Consider the following 19,820-nt stretch of genomic DNA (forward strand, 5'->3'; position numbering starts at 1 on the left):
GCAGAAATTTTACATTGGAATACAACGATGAGCCACGTTTGTATGGAGTTCTCAATGATGCAGCGAACGAAGGGAATATTGGTTATACTTTACATGAAGCACTGTCAGAACTATTCCAAAATTATACAGCGGGTATTTTAATTTCATCGGGAAAGTCGTATGGTGTCATGTACTACAACAATATGTACACTTTACAGATTCGCATTCATGTGGACCAAAAGGTGCAAGTGCCAGAGATGAATCAGGAAGAGCATGTGTGATTCAGTCACGTACACTACAAGAACTTGTACGTATTTGCAAAAGAGCGACTGGATCTCGTAACGTGCAATTTACAATTGACTATATCAAAGTAATTTTTGATGAATCAGTAGAAAATCAAAATATTTTGGCTGAAGAAGCAAATCATCCACAATTGCACAACTCCATTCAACCTCAAACTCAAGTACCTTCCTGTCCACTGGTGCTTCAAACATCTGTAATGGCACCGATAGACTGTGCTCAACCAGATGTTGAAGATGAACTCGAGTTGAACGAAAATATCAATGAAATCAGAAGAAAGACTCGTGATAACATTGTTAATATCGGACATGAAATGAAAGCTGAAGAGTTAGCTTGGTTTTTCTTGTTTCCGTACGGCATAAATGGCTTTAAAACATCAAGAGCAGTCAGTATCACTGCATTAGATTACTTTCAAAGCCGAATTCTAGGCAATGATTTACGATTTCAAAGCAATGATTATCTCTTTTATGCTTTATCGATGTTCGAATATGAACGAGTTAAATCTACCATATCTGCTTGTACTAAAAAAATTCATGGACAAGATGGCATGATCGAAGACGTTCATTTGTATTTAAGAAATTTGAGAGGTTCTGCAGCCTATTGGAGAGGGGCTTTAAATGAACTCGTAGCCCAGATTAAATGTCTGGGGCCACCAACTTACTTTGTCACCTTCAGCTGTAATGATTTGCATTGGACTGACATGAAAAAGGCGTTGTTGATTGTCGACGATCGCTCCGACGAAGATCCAAATGACTTGGACATTATATCGACACAGCGCCTTATAGAACAATATCCAGTGATTGTTAGTCGTCATTTTATGGTCAGAGTAAATGCTCTCATGAAGTTAATCCTCCGCAACAATAAAATCCTGGGTGGCAAAGTAAATGACTTCTGGTGGCGCGTTGAGTTCCAAAATCGTGGCAGTCCCCATCTGCACATGATTATTTGGATTGAAAATCATCCTTCGTTCGAAACACCTGAAGGAATCCTAAAACTTGACGAAGTTCTGACCTGTGAATTACCCCCCGTTGACGATGAACTTTATGAGATCGTCAAAAAGTGCCAAATACATCATCATACGCATACGTGTGAGAAAAATAACTCTGATACCTGCCGATTCAACTTTCCCAGAAAAGTTTGCACTGAAACACGCATCATCGCTCATACATCAGATGAGTTCATTCGTAACGGTGGAAGAATTTGCCTCTTGAAACGCCGACCCAAAGAGAGTTATGTGAATAACTATAATAAGTCACTTCTTTTGATATGGAAGGGCAACATGGATATTCAACCATGTGGCTCCAATGAATCTATAGCATATTACGTCGCTAAGTACATATCCAAGTCCGAACCCACACAGTTAAATTCCAGCATTGCACAGGCGATTCAACAAATCCGCCGAGATGAGACAAATATTTCTCGCAAACTTTTCAAAATATGTATGCGTCTAATGAGTGAGCGACAAGTTTCGGCATGCGAGTGTGTTTTTAGACTCTGCCATTTAAATTTACGAGACAGTTCAAGACAATGTGTTTTCCTCAACACCAGAAAACCCGAGCAAAGATACAGAGTATTAAAATTCAACGAAGCGGGAGATAACACCGGACTGTGCGCAAACATCTTTGATAGATACGAAAAAAGACCTCTGGAGCATCAAAATTTCAACTTTGCGAACATGACCTTGATGGAATTCGCCATGAAATTTAAACCATATTACGCGAAACCACAAAGCAAAGAATTTGTTGAGGAGAGTATTGACATTGACGTTTATAATGATAATGTTCCCCATAAGAGAAAAAAAAAAGAATTGATTACTTTGATGGACAATTGTAAAATAGAAATAAGAAATGTAACTGCTGTTGTAAGAGTTCCATACTTCGTTGCCTCCACTGATCCGGAGAATTTTTACTATAGTCTTCTTCTGCAATACATGCCCTACCGCTCGGAGCAAGAACTACTTGAAGGATTTAATTCTTCAAAAGAAGCCTTTCTTGCTCGAGAAGAGGCTTTAAAAAGAAACAGCGAGCAAATGGAAGAATATCGAGAACGAGATAGACAACTGGAGAATGCCTTTAACCAAGCTCACGCATTCGAAATACTCGATGCAGAACCGCTTGAATTGCAGGAAGACGTTGACGAAGAAGTTTTGGAACAACAAATAATGGACGACATTCAATTTCAAAATGCAGTCCAAGCAATGAACTTGCGTCAAAAAGACATATTCAAGTACATTACATCAAGTATTCAAGACCAATTGGGTGGCAGCCAACACCGAGAAAGACTTTTCATCACTGGCCAAGCTGGCACTGGAAAAACATTTCTTTTCAATCTACTGAAAAATCAAGTCAACCGATGTTACGCCAAGCCAGTAGTCAAAGTATGTGCTTTAACAGGTGTAGCTGCACGATTGGTTGGAGGATCCACATTACACAACTCGTTGAAATTACCAGTTCAAAAAGATGGTCGTATTGTGGAAATGCCTTTACTAACTGGAATATGTCTCCAAACTATGCGTCGACTTTGGACAGACATTGAATTCTTCTTCATTGATGAAATATCCATGGTACCGTACGAGATGCTATGCATGATTGACTCGCGTTTGAGGCAATTAAAGAACACTGACAATTTTTTTGGAGGCCTTAACATTCTAGTATTTGGTGATCTAATGCAGCTTCCACCTGTGAGAGGAAGACAAATATTCCAACAGCCCGAGCACATGATTCCTGCTACTGACTTATGGAAACTTTTTTCTTTGGTAGAATTGGTGGACAATATGAGACAGCAAGGAGACATGTTGTTCGTTGACCTCTTAAATGCTCTTAGAATTGGTGAACTCTCGGCACAGCATATGGCTGTTTTACTTGAGAGAGAAAGTTCTGATATGGATGGAGAGTTTTCCATTGAAAGAGCCTTAAGAATCTACCCAACTAACAAGCAGGTAGATGAACATAACAATCGAGTTCTCCAGTATTTCAGGAGCAAAAATACTAGTATCTACAAAATTCGTGCCCAAGATCAACTAATCGATGCAACAAAAAAACTCAACGAAAATACAAGTATCGATAGCATCATTTCAAAAGACATTAACAAGACCGGAGGTTTACCGCGAGAATTAGAAATTTTCGTAGGAGCTAAGGTTATGTTAAGAGCCAATATTGACGTCACCAAAGGTCTTGTTAATGGAGCTATAGGATTTGTAAAAGAGATTGTTTGGCCATATTTTCGCAGAGCTCAAGTGTATGCCGAGGACATCCCATCTGTTCTCATCAATTTCGGTAAAGACGGCATACACAAAATCGAGCCGAAATCCATTCAATTTCCAGCTTTATACAGTTATGGAACTGCCGAAAGGCGAATGTTGCCGTTGATTTTGTCGTGGGCTTCAACTGTACATAAAATGCAGGGAAGTACTGTGGACTATGCAGTTGTCTATCTTGGAAATAAACTATTTGCTGAAGGACAAGCGTACGTAAGCTTGAGCAGAGTAAGATCTCTTGCTGGACTCCGGATAGAAGAGCTCGACTGCACAAAATTAACTGGCAAGAAGCCTTGCAATAATGATGCTCTTGTGGAAATGGAGAGAATGCGGAGGTACAGTGAAAATGATGAAAGAATACGAAATAGTACTGTCAAAAATGCTTGAATTTTCAATGTGGACTAGACCTACTGGGCAAACCACAATTTAAAAAAAAAAAAAAAAAAACGTTTCTGACTATTTACCTCTCAAGTGGTGTGGAAAAAGTAGCATTTTGCATGTGTCTAGTGATGTGATATACTAGAAATATTGGTATTTTGTAATTAAAACTAAAAAGTAGAAAATAAAAATAATAAAAAAAATTTTAAAAACATGCTTTTCTTTTTTTCATTCAAAAAAATTAACTAAAAAGTGGAAAATAATTTTCTTTTATCACAAAAAATTTATCCTATATAACACATAAGTTAACATCAGACCTATTGTATTACGATACATTGAAATTATCATTTAAATTTCTGACTCAAAAGAAAAGCGTGGGCGCCTTATCATAAAGTTATTGAAAATATTTTTGATTATCTTATAAGGATAATTAATAAGTATATGCGAACATTAAAATTCAATTTTCAATCGACTACTATTTATTGTTCATATTACTAAACTTACGTGTCAATAACCACTGTACCTTGCAATAAGGTTCTCTTTACAAGTGGAAACATTTTTTTAAAATCAGACATTAAAAATTAGTAAAAAATTTACACTTATGATACTTCAGAGCCGTAATATAATAAAAATTAATTTAGTAATTTATTATAATGCTGGTGTGTGTATTTATAACACTCTTAATATTTTTATTGTAGTTTTATATGAATCTTGATCCATCTTAATGATTTAATCTTCAATTCAATGTTTATGTTTTAATTTTTAATGCGATTTTTTTATAATTCTATTCTAATTTTCTTAAGTCTAATATAATAAATTAATGCATACCAATTTATTTCTTTAAATTTAATTCATCTGGTAAATAATTGCTTTTCCATGTGTATGATGTTAAATTTTTAATTTTCATTAGTATAAAACGGGTTATACGGCGCCCACGCTTTTCTTTTTAGTCAGAAATTTAAATGATAATTTCAATGTATCGTAATACAATAGGTCTGATGTTAACTTATGTGTTATATAGGATAAATTTTTTGTGATAAAAGAAAATTATTTTCCACTTTTTAGTTCATTTTTTTGAATGAAAAAAAGAAAAGCATGTTTTTAAAATTTTTTTTATTATTTTTATTACTATAGCCTATGCCCTATTAATAGGGCATATGTTATAATATTGAATTCTGTGCAGGTTGATTTTCTCAGTGTAAAACAGGTTTGATACTAGACGTATACCGAGTAGTACTCGGCCTTTCACTATTCGGCTGAGTTAACGAGTACCAATTACGTTTTAAGAAAACCACCGACACACATGTGATGAATTTTGAACTTATTGGAATAGTAGTCTAATAGTTTTTAAAACTAAATTCCAGGTGAAATTTAATTACGCATTATTTAAAAAACTTTGTATGTATATATATATATATATATATTTATAAATACAAAGTCATTTATATACATATTGACATATACATACATATATGATATGTCAAAAATTTTACAAAAAAAATTATTTTTAAAATTAAAAATAAATAAAGATATGATTAATCAAGTTGGAATTGAAACAAATTATACCAATCTATTACAGTTCTAGTCCACCAAACATAAATAATTTTTAAAAGCAAATAAAACAAATGTGCAGGAACATTGCAGACACGTGTTTCTGCATTATAAGGAACGTCTTTTGCAGTGCATAAAATCAGAGCTAAAGAATGTAAAGACATTCGACAAAAAAATCCGACTTTTGTCGGATGCCTTTAAATCCACGAGCTCGCATTTTGTGCATTGAAAAAGGAATTCCTTGTAACGCCAAAACACGTGTCTGCAGTGTTCCTGCACTGTGCTTTTAACGCTGTTTTATTTCCTTTTATTTTTTAAGAGCAAAGGTATTTTTATATTTCTTATAACTATTTTTGGTTTGTAGCAAAAATCCATTATAAAAATTCTATATTTTCTGTACTTTCCTTTTTTGCACAATTTTTAATAAATAAATTTTATTAACTTTGGGGACAAAATAAGGATTTATTCCATTGAAGCATTTCAGACTTCGTTATTCCCAAAATTTAAATTTGACTTGTAAACTTGAATTGTAAATGATAGCAGAATATTATATATGCTTGAGCTTTTTATAAATTTTTATATCCGTCTTGGACAATATTCAATTTTTTGCAACTACTCGGTATTGGCCGAGTATCTGATCAAAATTTGGCCGAGTACCGAGTAGTTACCGAGCACTCGGTATGTCTCTAATACTTACCTACTAAATATATTTTTTTCACCCCAGCAAATTATAGCTATTATACATTAAAACATAGAAATAAGTCTGAGAAGCAAAGCATACAGCTGTCTCACTGATCCGAAATTAGACTTGCTATTTAACGATACAACTTAATTCATTTACGTGTCTCAAATTAAATCTACTATGCAGAACAAGAAAACTTTCTTTGCTAAGAACAAAACTTATATTATCAGAAAGAAAATCTGATCTGTTTTGTAGCAATAACAGCAAAAAAAAAAAGAAATTTGAATTTTGGCTTGTTGAATTCAAATTATGTTTTCGCAATCACGAGTGTGTGTATGTAAGCGTGTGTGTTTGTCTAGGCATGAGTGTGTGTGTATAGGTTTGTGTATGTATGCGTGTGTGTTTGTATCTGTATACAGGCATAAGTGTATGGGTGTGTGTATGTTTGCGTGTGTGTTTGTGTCTGTGTGCAGGCATGTGTGTGTGTATTTTGGATGTGGATGCAACCTGGAGACTGTTTTCACTAGTGGAGCAGCATCGAGAGGGGACAGTCGACGGTGGTGCTGCAGAGGGAGGCGGGGGAAAATAAAATCAGAGTAACGTCACGGACAGTCAAATAAGAACAATAAGCAATCGTGATTGCTTAATAATTAATTTGAATTTTGCACTTTGAATTCAAATTATGTTTTCCTCAATTACGAGTATGTGTGTGTATGTAGGCGTGTGTGTTTGTGTCTAGGCGTGAGTGTGTGTGTGCTTGTGACTGTGTGCAGGCATGAGTGTGTGGGTATGTGTGTGTGTGCAGGCGTGTGAGTATTCGTGTGCGTGTAGGATAAAGACACAACCTGGAGCCGGTTTTTGCTAGAGGAGCTGCATCGGGAGGGGCGGGTCGACAGTGGTGCTGCAGAGGGAGGCGGGGGGAAATAAAATGTTAGGAATTCAAAACAGTCAGAGAACAATAAGCAATTGCTCAATAAATCGAATTATTCAATTTATTTTAATTCATATTTTAGGCAACATTTAAATTTTTTTTTTTTTTTGCTTAATTTAGTTTGTTTTATCATAATTTTAGTTTTTTACAATGATGGGACAAAAATAGAATTCAATAGTCTTAATTGTCAGATAGTATAAAAACATTTTTTTTTCTCTTTGATGTTTAGTTGAAAAAGTACAGATTGTTTTAATTATTTTAAGAAGTATTTGATGAAAAAACTGGATATTTTGGTCCTTGAAATAGCTCTGTATGATTGTTTTGAAATTACATATTTAATGTAATATGCTAATTTACTTCCTGTCATTCTTTCAGGTCAGCCAAAAATTTTTTGAAAAATTTGGCTTTCCATCAGTGATTGGTGCACTAGACTGCACGTTGATAAGAATTAAAAGCCCAGGAGGAAAACGAGCTGAAACTTATAGAAGTAGGAGAGGGAAGTTTTCCTTGAATGTCCAAACTGTCAGCGATGCAGACCTGTTAATAAGGAACCTTGTAGTGCGATGGCCTGGCAGTACACATGACAGTACGATATTCGACCATTCTTATTTGCGCGCACATCTCGAAACTGAAGTCCCTAACAGATACCATGTGTTAGGTGATCTTGGTTATCCGCTTCGTTCATACCTGATGACTCCATTTTCAGCTCCAGCTACTGATAGCGAGAAAAGGTAATTTTATGCGGTTCTTTCTGTCAGTTTTAAAGTTCAAGCTATAGAAATATTTTGTTTCTAGCACCACTATGCTCAGTGCTAATGCAGTGGTTTCCAATGTGTGAGGCATGACTCCTCAGGAAAACAGAATAATTAACAAGAAAAATTAAAAAAAATTCCTTATTGTACTAATTTGCAGACAGCATTACAAAAGTAAAACTTAATTTTTTTTTTTTTATGATGATGATTTATGACTCTTCTCATTAGATACAGCTGAGGAATGAAAATTTTCCCCCTCCCAAAAAAAAAAGTTAGGAGCCTCCCTAACAGTCGTGCCCTTTGTATTTAGTTCATGACTATAACTTAATAGCTTTAATTATTTTCCTCCATCCTGTATTATGTATGTGCTAACTTTTTACAACAAAACTTTTATTTAAATGGGCAAAACGGTACATATATGTGCGTGACTGTTTATATTATAGGCTGTTTACAAATAATGTGTCATGCTTTAGAGGAGGATTCTTGAAATTTTGAGTTTCTGCTGGGGGAGGGGAAGAACTGTGACATCATCCATATTTTATAACATGGTTATGAAAAATAGTGTGAAGTAACAAGTGGAGGGGAGAGGGTACGGTGAAGTGTGAAATTATATGTCATAAGTGGGAGGGGTTCAAAAATGTTGAAAAAAGTGCAACTTTATAATGGCCACATTTTTTAAACAAAAAACTAGGACATTGATAGAGTGGGAGGAAGTAGCTATGTTTTTTTTTTTTTTTTTTTTTTTTACTGTGTCACTGAACTGAAGAATTTCAGATCTTACCAGATTTTTCAACAAAAAGATTGAAATACCGTGTTTATTTATTTATTTGGAATCTTACAGAAGAGCAGAACACATGTCTGATCACTTTAGATAATGACGAATCATTTACTGAAGGTTATAAGCATCAAGAATATAAGCATGTATGCTAAACTAGGATCTTTCCAACTGTTTGGTGTAACACATCAGGATTTAATTCGCTTCATAGCAAAGCTCCCATACATCTTTTCCATGTCATATTGTTTTTTTTTTTCATGTTACATGGAATTCAGACAATTTATGCGGATAAAGTAATGTGCCAAAAATACCCTCTTCTTGCTGTCAAGATTAATATCGCCCTTGTAAGGATGTTTAAGTACATAGCTTTGTTTTATGTTTTAAATTTTATATTGTTTTACTTCTTTAGGTACAACGAAGCACAGATTTTGGCCAGAAATGTTGTGGAGAGGCAATATGGTGTTTGGAAGAAAAGATGTGCATGTATTGCGGAATCAATGCGATGTCAGTTACAGAATTCTCAAACAATTATTGTTGCCACAGCGGTGTTGCATAATATTGCAATCATACTAGGTGACAGTTATGATGAAGGTAATTTCACACCTGGTGTTCAGGATGGACCTGTAAATCATAATACACATCATGCAGGCATGGCCAAGCGTAATGCAATAGTTGCAAATTATTTTGTAAATATTTAGTTTCTTCTTTATTTGTTGTTTTTCTTCAACTATATTAGCATCAGCTAAAGAAAAAATTTACTTTGGTTCCTTTCTATCCCACATGTTCATGTCATCCTCCATTGTAGTTTCAATTGCAATGAAATTCTAAAATGATTTTGCTTGCTCTTATCTTTTTCATTTTAAATTTTAAGTACTATATTCAAAACAATTCAGTCTGAAATTTAGTTCACTTCTCAATAAATGAAATCTGTGCAATTTATGCAACGCCACGGTGGCAACAATAATTTCTTGAGAATTTTGTAAATCTTCTTATGTGTAACAGTTGATAGAGTTGGGAAAATAATTTCACAACACTACCAAGATGACAAATTTCAATTTCATTTATAACACAAAGGAATGTTATTAAAAGTAATATTTAATTGAAAAAAAACTGAATTTTTTTACATTTTTGGCATAAAAGTTTTACATTATGATGTTATACAAAGTTCTTTTTTTAAATTGTACATTAAGAAAGAATAACTTTATTAAAAATATACCATTTTATTTTAAAACTTGTGTAATTTCTTTTTTAAATTCATGTTCTTCATATAATACACTGTAACTACAATGAACAAAAACTATTGTAGATTGACAATTTTTAAAACAAACTACTGGCATTTTTCTCAAGTAGTTAGGTGGTTATTTAGTTTTTGATCACGAAATGACACTATAGTCAGAAGAAAATCACAGAACTTCTACAAAGCTGTAAAAGACTTCCGTGTATGTATTTTTTTTCCCTTCAGTTCAAAAATTGTCATTTATTATATTTAAGTTAATTGTTGCATTATATTTTGAACACTTTTATTTGCACACATGCATAAATGTTGTAAAAATTGGATACTATTATGGAAAAAAAAAAGACTCATACATACTATAAAATATAACCTCGACACATTTTATTATGTTTTAGATATTTTCTGACAAAATAGTTTCTCTAAAAATGTGCATTAGATGCTTTTTATCGCAACCTGATTTGCGAGTTAACTTAAAGCGTATTTTCCTGAGAGTATATTTGTTACTCATGTTAATATTTAAATGCTAATTAAACATTACAATATTTCTAATTTATTTGGCTGACTTAATTACTTTTTCTGAAAGTGTAATTCTATATATTAAACTAATTTTAGAGTTTTTTTTTTATTTCTTAAGTCTATTCTTTATATTGTGATACATAATGGTTTCTTACAACTTTTGATTTTCTAGTACTTTTTTAATACTCCCAGAATAAATGCAAAAATCACTTGTGCAAATGGATTCAGGAGCATGAGTCATCAACTGTATATTTCAATTCATATTTTTTATTGCAAAATCCTGTATTTTTAGTGTGTCTTTAACACTTCATTCAAATTCAATGCTTTTGTAAATCAGCTTTTATGCCATTTTTAAATAAAACTCTTTACCAATACTAAAAAGTTTGTTTCTTTCCATGGAGAAAAATCACCAGCTTATTTATTTTAATTATGTTTTTCATCAATGCTTCTTTCTAAGGAAAAGTAAAATTTATAAAATGAAGCATTTTCAAAAGATTCAAATCAAGGCATGAAAAAAAAAGCATGGCCTGACCTTTCTGGCTTTTGGTACTGAGAAATACATGGCTCAAGAAGGATTACACATGTTCAATCACTAAAAATCTACTAATGATACATTCATAGTGATTTTAAGTTATAGACATTTTACTCACTTTAACGATTTTCAACCCCTGAAAAAGATATAAATATTTTATCCTTAAAAAGAACTACTTTTATGGTTTGCATATTTGTTTTAACTTTTCTTCTTTCAATTAAGTTTGAAAAGCACACTAAGAAAAGGTCACTGATCAAAAATTTAAGGAAAAGCAATTTATATTTTAAAACAATAAAGGTTTATTTATAAGTTAACTACAAATTTTTTTTTATTGAGCTCAGCATAGTAATTCCTCATCTCTTCATAAGCTGCGAGCTTAGCCTCCAGCACTCTCATTTTCATTAGATGCTCGGCTTCTCTAATCTCCATCAGTTGAGAACTTTCCTTCTCCACTGCTTCTTTGCGGGCTTTTGCCCCTTCAACCATTACAGAGGAGGCCCTTGCAGAGGCATTTGGCCTTCTTAAAGTTGGCACCCGGACGCGCCTACTGTTTGCAGCCAACCTTTGGGACATTGGCTTTGGAGTGGCAGCAGAGGTGTCCTACAAGATATATACACAAATCTCAATGCATATATTCAATTATAAAACTAACTATATACTATTATACAATGCATCTCTGCAGTTATCAGCTATTATACCACTAAACGGTAAACTACTTTAATAAAATTACCAATCTTACCCATAATTGTGCAATAAATAAATAGATGACTGAGTAACCAGCAACGAAAACAGAAGTTTTGGTAGTCATTATTTTGACACAGTAGTGCCAAACTTTTACTTACCTGAAGACTGCAACTCATAATAAAATGATTCTTGCTGGCCACAAAAATTTTTATAAAATTTTAAAATAATATTTTGCTACTTAACATGTGGAAACATGAAAAGGGATTAGAAGACTACAAAAGGAGAACTGTTGCAATCATTACTTAACACATATTTTATTGCATCTGCTTTCCAGAAACAATTTGCAATATTGAGGTCTACATTCGTGACTAATTGCAATTTTTGATTTGAAAAACAAAGCACAACAGCGTGCCATATGGGTCAGCTTTGTGAGATATAAATATGGCACCACAGCTTTAATCAAAATAAGATGCGAGTACCAAGTGTGTAACTGGATTTTACAAAGAGATTTAATCGTGATATTCATACTTTGATCTGATGTATTATGGGGAAAGGATACGAAAGCACTATACTGCCATAGGCAGATACTGACAACCATTTTAGGGTGGGTCATGCTGAAGAACATATGGTTTTAGATACCAAAAAATTTATGAAACTGTTTGGGTGTCAGAGAAAACCCAAATTGACCAGGAATAAGGCACTTCCTAACGTGTAACTGTTATTAATTAATATAAGCGATGAAAAGTAGAATTTCAAATATTTAGCTCCGAAAATAATCAATCAATTGAAAAGATTACTGAAATCATTTATATCTTATTCATAAATTATTTAAATGCAATATGGATAGCTAATACAGTCGGACATTGATTTAACTCAATCAGAGACCAAAAATATTGTACGTTAAATTGAGATTATTCCCAATATCGGGTTGCGAAATTTTTTTTTCACTTGTCTTATCTGAAAGCTCTAATAAGCAACTCTAACCATAATTAGAAAGTGTACCCTTTTTGTACAGCATTTCATGACTTATTACACACTAGATCATTTGAAATTTCAACATACTGAGCAATAGGTGTTTGACAATTTTCTTGATAATTGACTCGGAATAGTTCTCTTTCAATTCTATGGAAAGAAGAAAAAAAATATACTTGATTTTTAGTAATTACTAACTTAAATAGCTAGATTTTGGTGATATGTGAAAAAATTTTGCTCACGTCTTTGCTTTTTCATGTACTAATTTACCTTTTAATTAATAATTTGCCATACTTATCTTATTAGTGTTCCTTTTAATGCCTATATTGTGATGTTAATTAAACTACATCTATATGCAGTTTCCTCTTACAACAATTTACATTGTTTCTGTTAATAAATGAAAGTACTGACTTTTTATGCTATGAGAACAAGTTTAGACTAGAGATATAATGTAGTTGGTTTATTTATTAATTAAAATATAATAAAGTGAAATATGAAAATCTACTTACTGCTATCTTGCTGCAGAGATTCTTCGTAAGGGAAGTCGGAATCATATTAGCATTCAATGGACTCCGTCAGAATACCCATTGATGCGACTCTTTCCTCTATGGGGGTGATGAGCATTTTTTTCGTTCCGCCACCCGTTCGGAAGATCTCCACTTTTTCTAAAGCTTTTCGTTTGTTGGATTCTTTCTTCATATTTTTCCACTTATTTTTTAGCTGAAGAGCAGTCCTAGGAGGAATTGTACCGCCGATAGAATTGTACTGAGCGGTCAACTCCTCCCAAGCTCGATCTTTTTGCGTATTAGCGATTGCATTTGTTTTTTTACATTCAATGACTTCTTTGAAATTATCCGCCAAAGAAGCTAACATTTCAGCTTCATATGGTGTGAAATGCGCTTTCGAAGCCATCTTTTGATGATAAATGAGAACGGATGATGATAAATGAGAACCTAAAACAACGTGCTTCAAAAGGGATATGCGTATGCGATAGTAAGCATAACCGCCGACAACGAGGACGGCAACCGTCGGCTTTGCCTCTCCTGTAAACAATATCACATGACCTAAATCCACCAATCACAGCGGCTTTTACATCTAGGGAGAAAAAAATGAGAGGTCTGGGTGACTCGCAGTTGGATAATAACAACTGTGAGTAACCTCGCGGTTTGAGTTAGCCCTGGGTTCATCTACTCGGCAGTTAATCTTCCTCAACTCGCGTTGGTTAATACGAGCGTTAGAGCAATAACTCCATTACTTGCCCCAACGTTAAGAGCCATTGTTTTGAAATTCAGACAAAAAACGGAAATGTTGGCAGTGACCATTTTTGATTTTCCTAATTTTTTTATATGCCAAAGTAGGTCATAAGAAGTGAACATTCCGAAATTTTTAGCCTTCTAAAAATTTTCTTTCGCTCGTTAAAAATTCCCAAAGTTTGAGGTTTTGCAGCGCTTTTTTAGAAAAATTCTATAAGTCGCATTTCAGTGCGCTATAGCTCTTTACAGAAACTCCACCCCACGATTATATTTATATTTATTGGTTGTACTGTATCTAGTGATGATGACTTCATAGTTATTTTGGTTGGGGATTGTTGCTTTCTTCAGATAATGGGTCACAAAATATGGATTTTATCCGTTTTCGCGCAAGTTTAACCTGCGTTATTTCCCCCCAAAAAGCCACCCCCCGAAAAAAAATGTGACATATACTGAAAGTTTATACTATGAAGAGAGTAAATAGCACAAAATTTGTTTGAGGTTTTAATTTTTTTTAGGAGAAAAATGTCCTGATATTTTTTAAATTTTCAAAAATTGTGCTTTTTTGATCGCAATTAACTCAAAACAGCATCACTAGGAAAACAAACCTTTTATATATTATGGTACCTGGCTATGTGTAAAACATCATGAAAAAGAAAACAGCATGGGATCTCTTATTGTTTTCTAAAAAATAATTTTTTTTGTAGCTCATTTTATGCGTTTTCGCGTGCGTAAAACGTGTGTCCAGTATGCAGATTAGACCTGCTAAAACTTAAAGGATGTAGTAAGAATGTATATATGTATGTATAAAGAAAGAGAAAAAGGCTAGCACTACTTTATTTGTCTGATTTTTACAAATTGATGGTATTTTAATTGCAGGTAAATCAGAAAACGATAAATCGATATCATATATATATATTGAATTATCATTTTATCGTATCAATCCCAAAATAATTCTTTCTTATTTATTTATTTATGCCCATAGCAATGGAAGAAATTTCATGAACTATATCTGCTTCACTTTCCTCTAAATGTCTATTTTTTATGTTATCTTCAAATACCTGTAAAAGGCTGTCGGTTCTTGATAAATCAGTATTATTTGCTTTTTTTTTTGCTTTGTATATCGGCTAAAAGCAGCTTAAATTTGACTTTTTGTCAGATATTATTCGGTTGGAATATTTTTTTGTCTTCAATCATCTCTGTTCTCATTGCATGTTCTACTTGGTCGGGCGTCTGATTTCTCCCGGTTTTCTCACCATAAAGGAAATTTTCTTAAAAATACTGTCTTTGTTTCATTGAAAATCGTGTACTTTTACGAGTTGGGAGAGCCCACCCCTCACATGAGATTGACAAAATGTTTTCTTCTTTGTTTTCTCCTTGTTGACTGGTAGATGCCTGACCAAGACCAATCAGAAAAATAAAGTATTGCTAGTCTTTTTCTCTTTCTCTATTCACACATATGAATATGTAAATTCCTACTACATGCTTGAAGTTTTAGCAGATCTAATCTGCATACTAGACACACGTTGTACGCACAAGAAAACGCATAAAATGAGCTACAAAAAAAATTATTTTCTAGAAAACAAAAAGAGATCCCATGCTGTTTTCTTTTTCATGATGTTTTACACATAGCCAGGTACCATAATATATAAAAGGTTTTTTTTTCCTAGTGATGCTGTTTTGAGTTAATTGCGATCAAAAAAGCACAATTTTCGAAAATTTGAAAAATATCAGGGCATTTTTCTCCTAAAAAAATTAAACCTCAAACAAATTTTGTGCTATTTACTCTCTTTATAGTATAAACTTTCAGTATGTGTTAAATTTTTTTCGGGGGATGGCTTTTGGGGGGAAATAACGCAGGTTAAACTTGCGCGAAAACGGATAAAATCCATACTTTGCGACCCCTTATCTGAAGAAAGCAATAACCCCCAACCAAAATAATTATGAAGTCATCATCACTAGATACAGTATAACCAATAAATATAAAATAACCGTGGGGTGGAGTTTCTGTAAAGAGCTAAAGCGCACTGAAATGCGACTTCTAGAATTTTTCTAAAAAAACGCTGCAAAACCTCAAACTTTGGAAATTTTTAACGAGCGAAAAAAAATTTTTGGAAGGCTAAACATTTCGGAATGTTCACTTCTCATGACCTACTTTGACATATAAAAAAATTAGAAAAATCAAAAATGGTCACTGCCACACCTTGTCTGAACTTCAAAATAATGACTCTTAACATTAGTCCCATCGCATCCCACTGCTACAAGTTCTGAAGTTGATATGTCTTTGGAGTTCAGCCAACTGATAATGCTCGACTTAATAACGTGACCGTGCCCAGATGCAGGACTAATGTGTCCCATGTAATTTGAGCCTGGCTCACTTATTAAAACCACATGTTCTTCTTTTATAGTGCTTTTGCTACATTTGCCTTTGACTTTATCCATCACGATTGTGGTGTCTTTACGACTATCAACGTACAAACCTTCAAGTACTGATGCTTTTTCTTTTTCTTGTATATTTATCTCTAATCGAAGTTTTTTCTTTTCTCTTTGTATTTTAGTTTTGTCTATTACTTTTGACTTATCTTCTTTTGTGATGATTTTTAAATCCTCCAAAACAGCGCTTGCTAATATTGCAGCCCCTCTCTTCGAAACCCCTGTCCTGTTACAGGCCATTGCTAATGACGGCAAAGATAGCCTCATTTGTTTTGAGTTAGCGTTATTCTTCCGTTTGCGGCTATGACTTACCTTGAGAAAATTTGGATCTTCAACTACACTTGTATCTGTAGCATAGTCGGCTTCAAAATCATCCGATTGCGAGGATGTTGTTAAGTTTTCCAGTTGCTCAAAATTTTGTTTATGTAAAGCAGCAGCACCGCCTTTAGAACAAATTACTTTGCTCTTTCTCTGTTCTCGTGTCTGGAGTTGTAGACTTGTTTTAATATCAAAAGCACTCATGTACATTTTTGTTGGGAATTCCAAATAATATTATCAATAATTCACGTTTATATTGATATATTTGGCATTAATTAAATCCCCATTTTCTTTTATCTTGCAAAGTCTCAAATGCTAATTTCAATGTATATAACGTATTTCCCGATCTTAGACACGTGCGTGCCTTACGTCATGAAATGACTAAATTCCTTATCCATTTGATTGGCCGCCGTTCTAACATCGGGAAATGCGCATTTAACATGCAAATGACTCTGGCTGACTATATATGTTGCTTCTGTAGTTCAGTTGCTCTCTCTTTGTTAAGGCGCCGTATTTTAGCTTCACAGTTAGCAAGTCGGTTGCTAGCCGTCATGCTCTCGAATAGGCATTTTATAACTGTAAACTTTATCTGCAAACCATAAGTTTAAATAACTGTAACTTCGATTGCATAAATGATTCTTCATTTGTCATAATGCAAATTTACAAATAATGGTTTTGCCTGTTTTACTAAACTAATTATGCTTCGAGAGAACTTATGTTGCAATATCATATTTCATATGTAAATAGCTCGCCAAGGATACCACTGTATAATATCACCAAGGAGAAAATAAAGTCATAACTTCAAATACAGGTATTATTTTCCGAAAAGGACTCCAGTTATACTCTTCAACTAAAAATGCACTAATTAAATTAGTCATCGGTGCGATAACTTCATTGATAAAACCTCATCGCACAATAATTTTCCTGATGGTTCTCTGGTCTGTTAGAAATTTCTGCTCTTTTATAGGTATCTTTTTAATTTTCGGACAAATACATCCAATAAAATCGGAACATTTACACGTAGAAATATCAAAAAGGGATTTGGGTGCATTTTCTTTGAAAGCCTCTACCTTGACTTTGAACACATCTGTCATCTTTGGTTTCATGTTTTTTACAAGGTTTCTATATTTACTGTGATAATCGTGGAACATTATACGAACCCGCTCGTGAGACACACTGGGAATGGAAGCCTTTTCCCATAAGTCTTCAATCTTTATTGATAACATTTCTGATATTTCTTTTAAAGAGGGTTGTTTGCCATTGTTTGCATTGGGTCAATAACTGCCTTAAGTTCGCTGGAGAAATAACGTGACAACTTTATTGTGTTTCACAAGTGGCGAGCACCATATGTGCACAACGACTCAACTTTTATTTTAAACCACATTTTACAGTAGACTCTCATTATGTACTCCACTAATATTCGCTAATTTTCCGTTGGCTCACTACATCCCACATAGTAGCGTAATATTCTGTTGGCTGTGATTAACCAACGTGCATAGGATAATTTTCCTGGATTCCTTCTTGCTAAAGATTGGGAACAGTTTCCGCTTGCTACTGCTTCGCATATATTAATCAGATACTTTTGATCAGTGCTAAGGCAGGCTGAGCGGTACTCTTTGTCAACTTCGGGTAATTCCACTTCCACAGGAGTAAACTTTACTACCTCGAAATTCTCACAGAATTTTAATTGTTTTCCAATCGGACCAGTGAATCCATGAGGTCCTGAAGTCGGTCCGTCCAGGTGCAAAATCAGGTGTCGAAGAGGTAGTACGTTGGAATGTAATAGACAAATTAACCATTGGACAGGTCTATCAAGTTCCTTTTCAATTACGCTCTTATTATCCAACGCGAGTAACTCTGGCATCCTAGGGTTACCTGCCCTTCGAAGGTTTGACGTTATTTACCAACACGAGTCGGAGTGAACACCGTGTTGTAAGCCGGTTTTTCCGCTCTAAATCTAACCCCTCGATTTCGGCGAGTTAACTCGCGACAGCGAGCTACTTCCGTAATAAATAAAGATGGCGGACGACTACGATTTGTTTGCGTTGGAAGATTTGGAAATACTTGAAATGATTGAACGCAGGCCTCGAACTAGACCAAACAGGCAGAGCAATGATTTATATGATAAAGATGATGTGGATTTTAGAAAAAGATATCGATTCAACAAAAAAACTGTGTATCATCTGATATCAACCCTGCATCTAGAATTGGAATCGGAGACAACAAGAAATGATGCACTTTCTGCCGCCGAGAAAATTCTTGCTGCTCTCCGATTTTATGCGACGGGGACAATCCAATTGAATATTGGTAATTTGAACAAAATAAGTCAACCATCAGCGTGCAATGCAATCAACGAAGTGTCAAAAAGTCTTGCTTCCCTTTCTGGGCAGTACATTTACTTGCCACAGACAGAAGAAGAGAGATTACAGGTAAATAACTTGTGTTATTCTTTGCTTTTAGACAACTTTTTAAATGTTTTGTATTAAATAGTAGTTAATAATAAATGCTAAATTTAATTTGAAACTAGTATGTTGTGGCCATCACGAAACTTTCTTCTATATTTTTCCTTTTTCTGATCCCTCCCCATGCTTGACGAGGAAGCAATATTCCTGCCGAAAACAAAATTACACATGCAAAAACTTGACGACCATCCCAATGTCTGAATTATTGTAAAAACAAAACAAAGAGCGAAAATTGAAAGTTACTTTAAAAGCCTTACTTGAATTAATTACAAATATTTTATTTATTAACAAACATAAGATGGCAACAGTTAAAATTTTTAAATCATTGAGATAATATTTCCGATCATTTCCATACAATTAAAATCACGAGAAATACGCAGACGACAATCTATTACGATTTATCTTTCTTATTGTTGCATTAATAAAACTATTTTTATTCGCAAAAAAAAAAAAAAATCAACACCTCTTGGAGCGATTGGAGTCAAAATTGAACCAAAGCCTGTTTACGTATGGATTCACATATATTCCAAATTTCCACCAGAACGTAGCATTACTTCTTGAGATAGGGCACTCACAATAGAAAAAAAGAACGGGTGATTGCGCTACCCCCTTTTTAGCTGTTGACACCAAAATAAAATCAGCTCTTATACCCACTAAGGGCTACTTGTCAAAAAAAATTTTGTTTGATTCCGTTCGTTATTTCTTGAGATACAGCAGTCACAATCGACGACAAAAAACGTTCTATAACTCAACCCCCGTTTGAGCTATTGACACCAAAATTAAATCAGCACCTGCTCCTGTTAAGGGCAACATAT

The 19,820-nt window shown here is 34.0% G+C and overlaps 1 protein-coding gene across 1 annotated transcript; it reads left to right on the forward strand.

Moving 5' to 3' along the window:
- Positions 1-757: 757 nt before the first annotated feature.
- On the forward strand, positions 758-3,922 carry LOC129216803 (uncharacterized). Its single transcript, XM_054851020.1, has one exon. It carries the CDS (start codon positions 758-760, stop codon positions 3,920-3,922), a length of 3,165 nt encoding a protein of 1,054 aa, XP_054706995.1.
- The last annotated feature ends 15,898 nt before the right edge of the window (positions 3,923-19,820 follow it).

Source organism: Uloborus diversus, chromosome 2 (assembly GCF_026930045.1).
Source record: "Uloborus diversus isolate 005 chromosome 2, Udiv.v.3.1, whole genome shotgun sequence".
Classification (NCBI taxonomy): Eukaryota; Metazoa; Arthropoda; class Arachnida; order Araneae; family Uloboridae; genus Uloborus; species Uloborus diversus.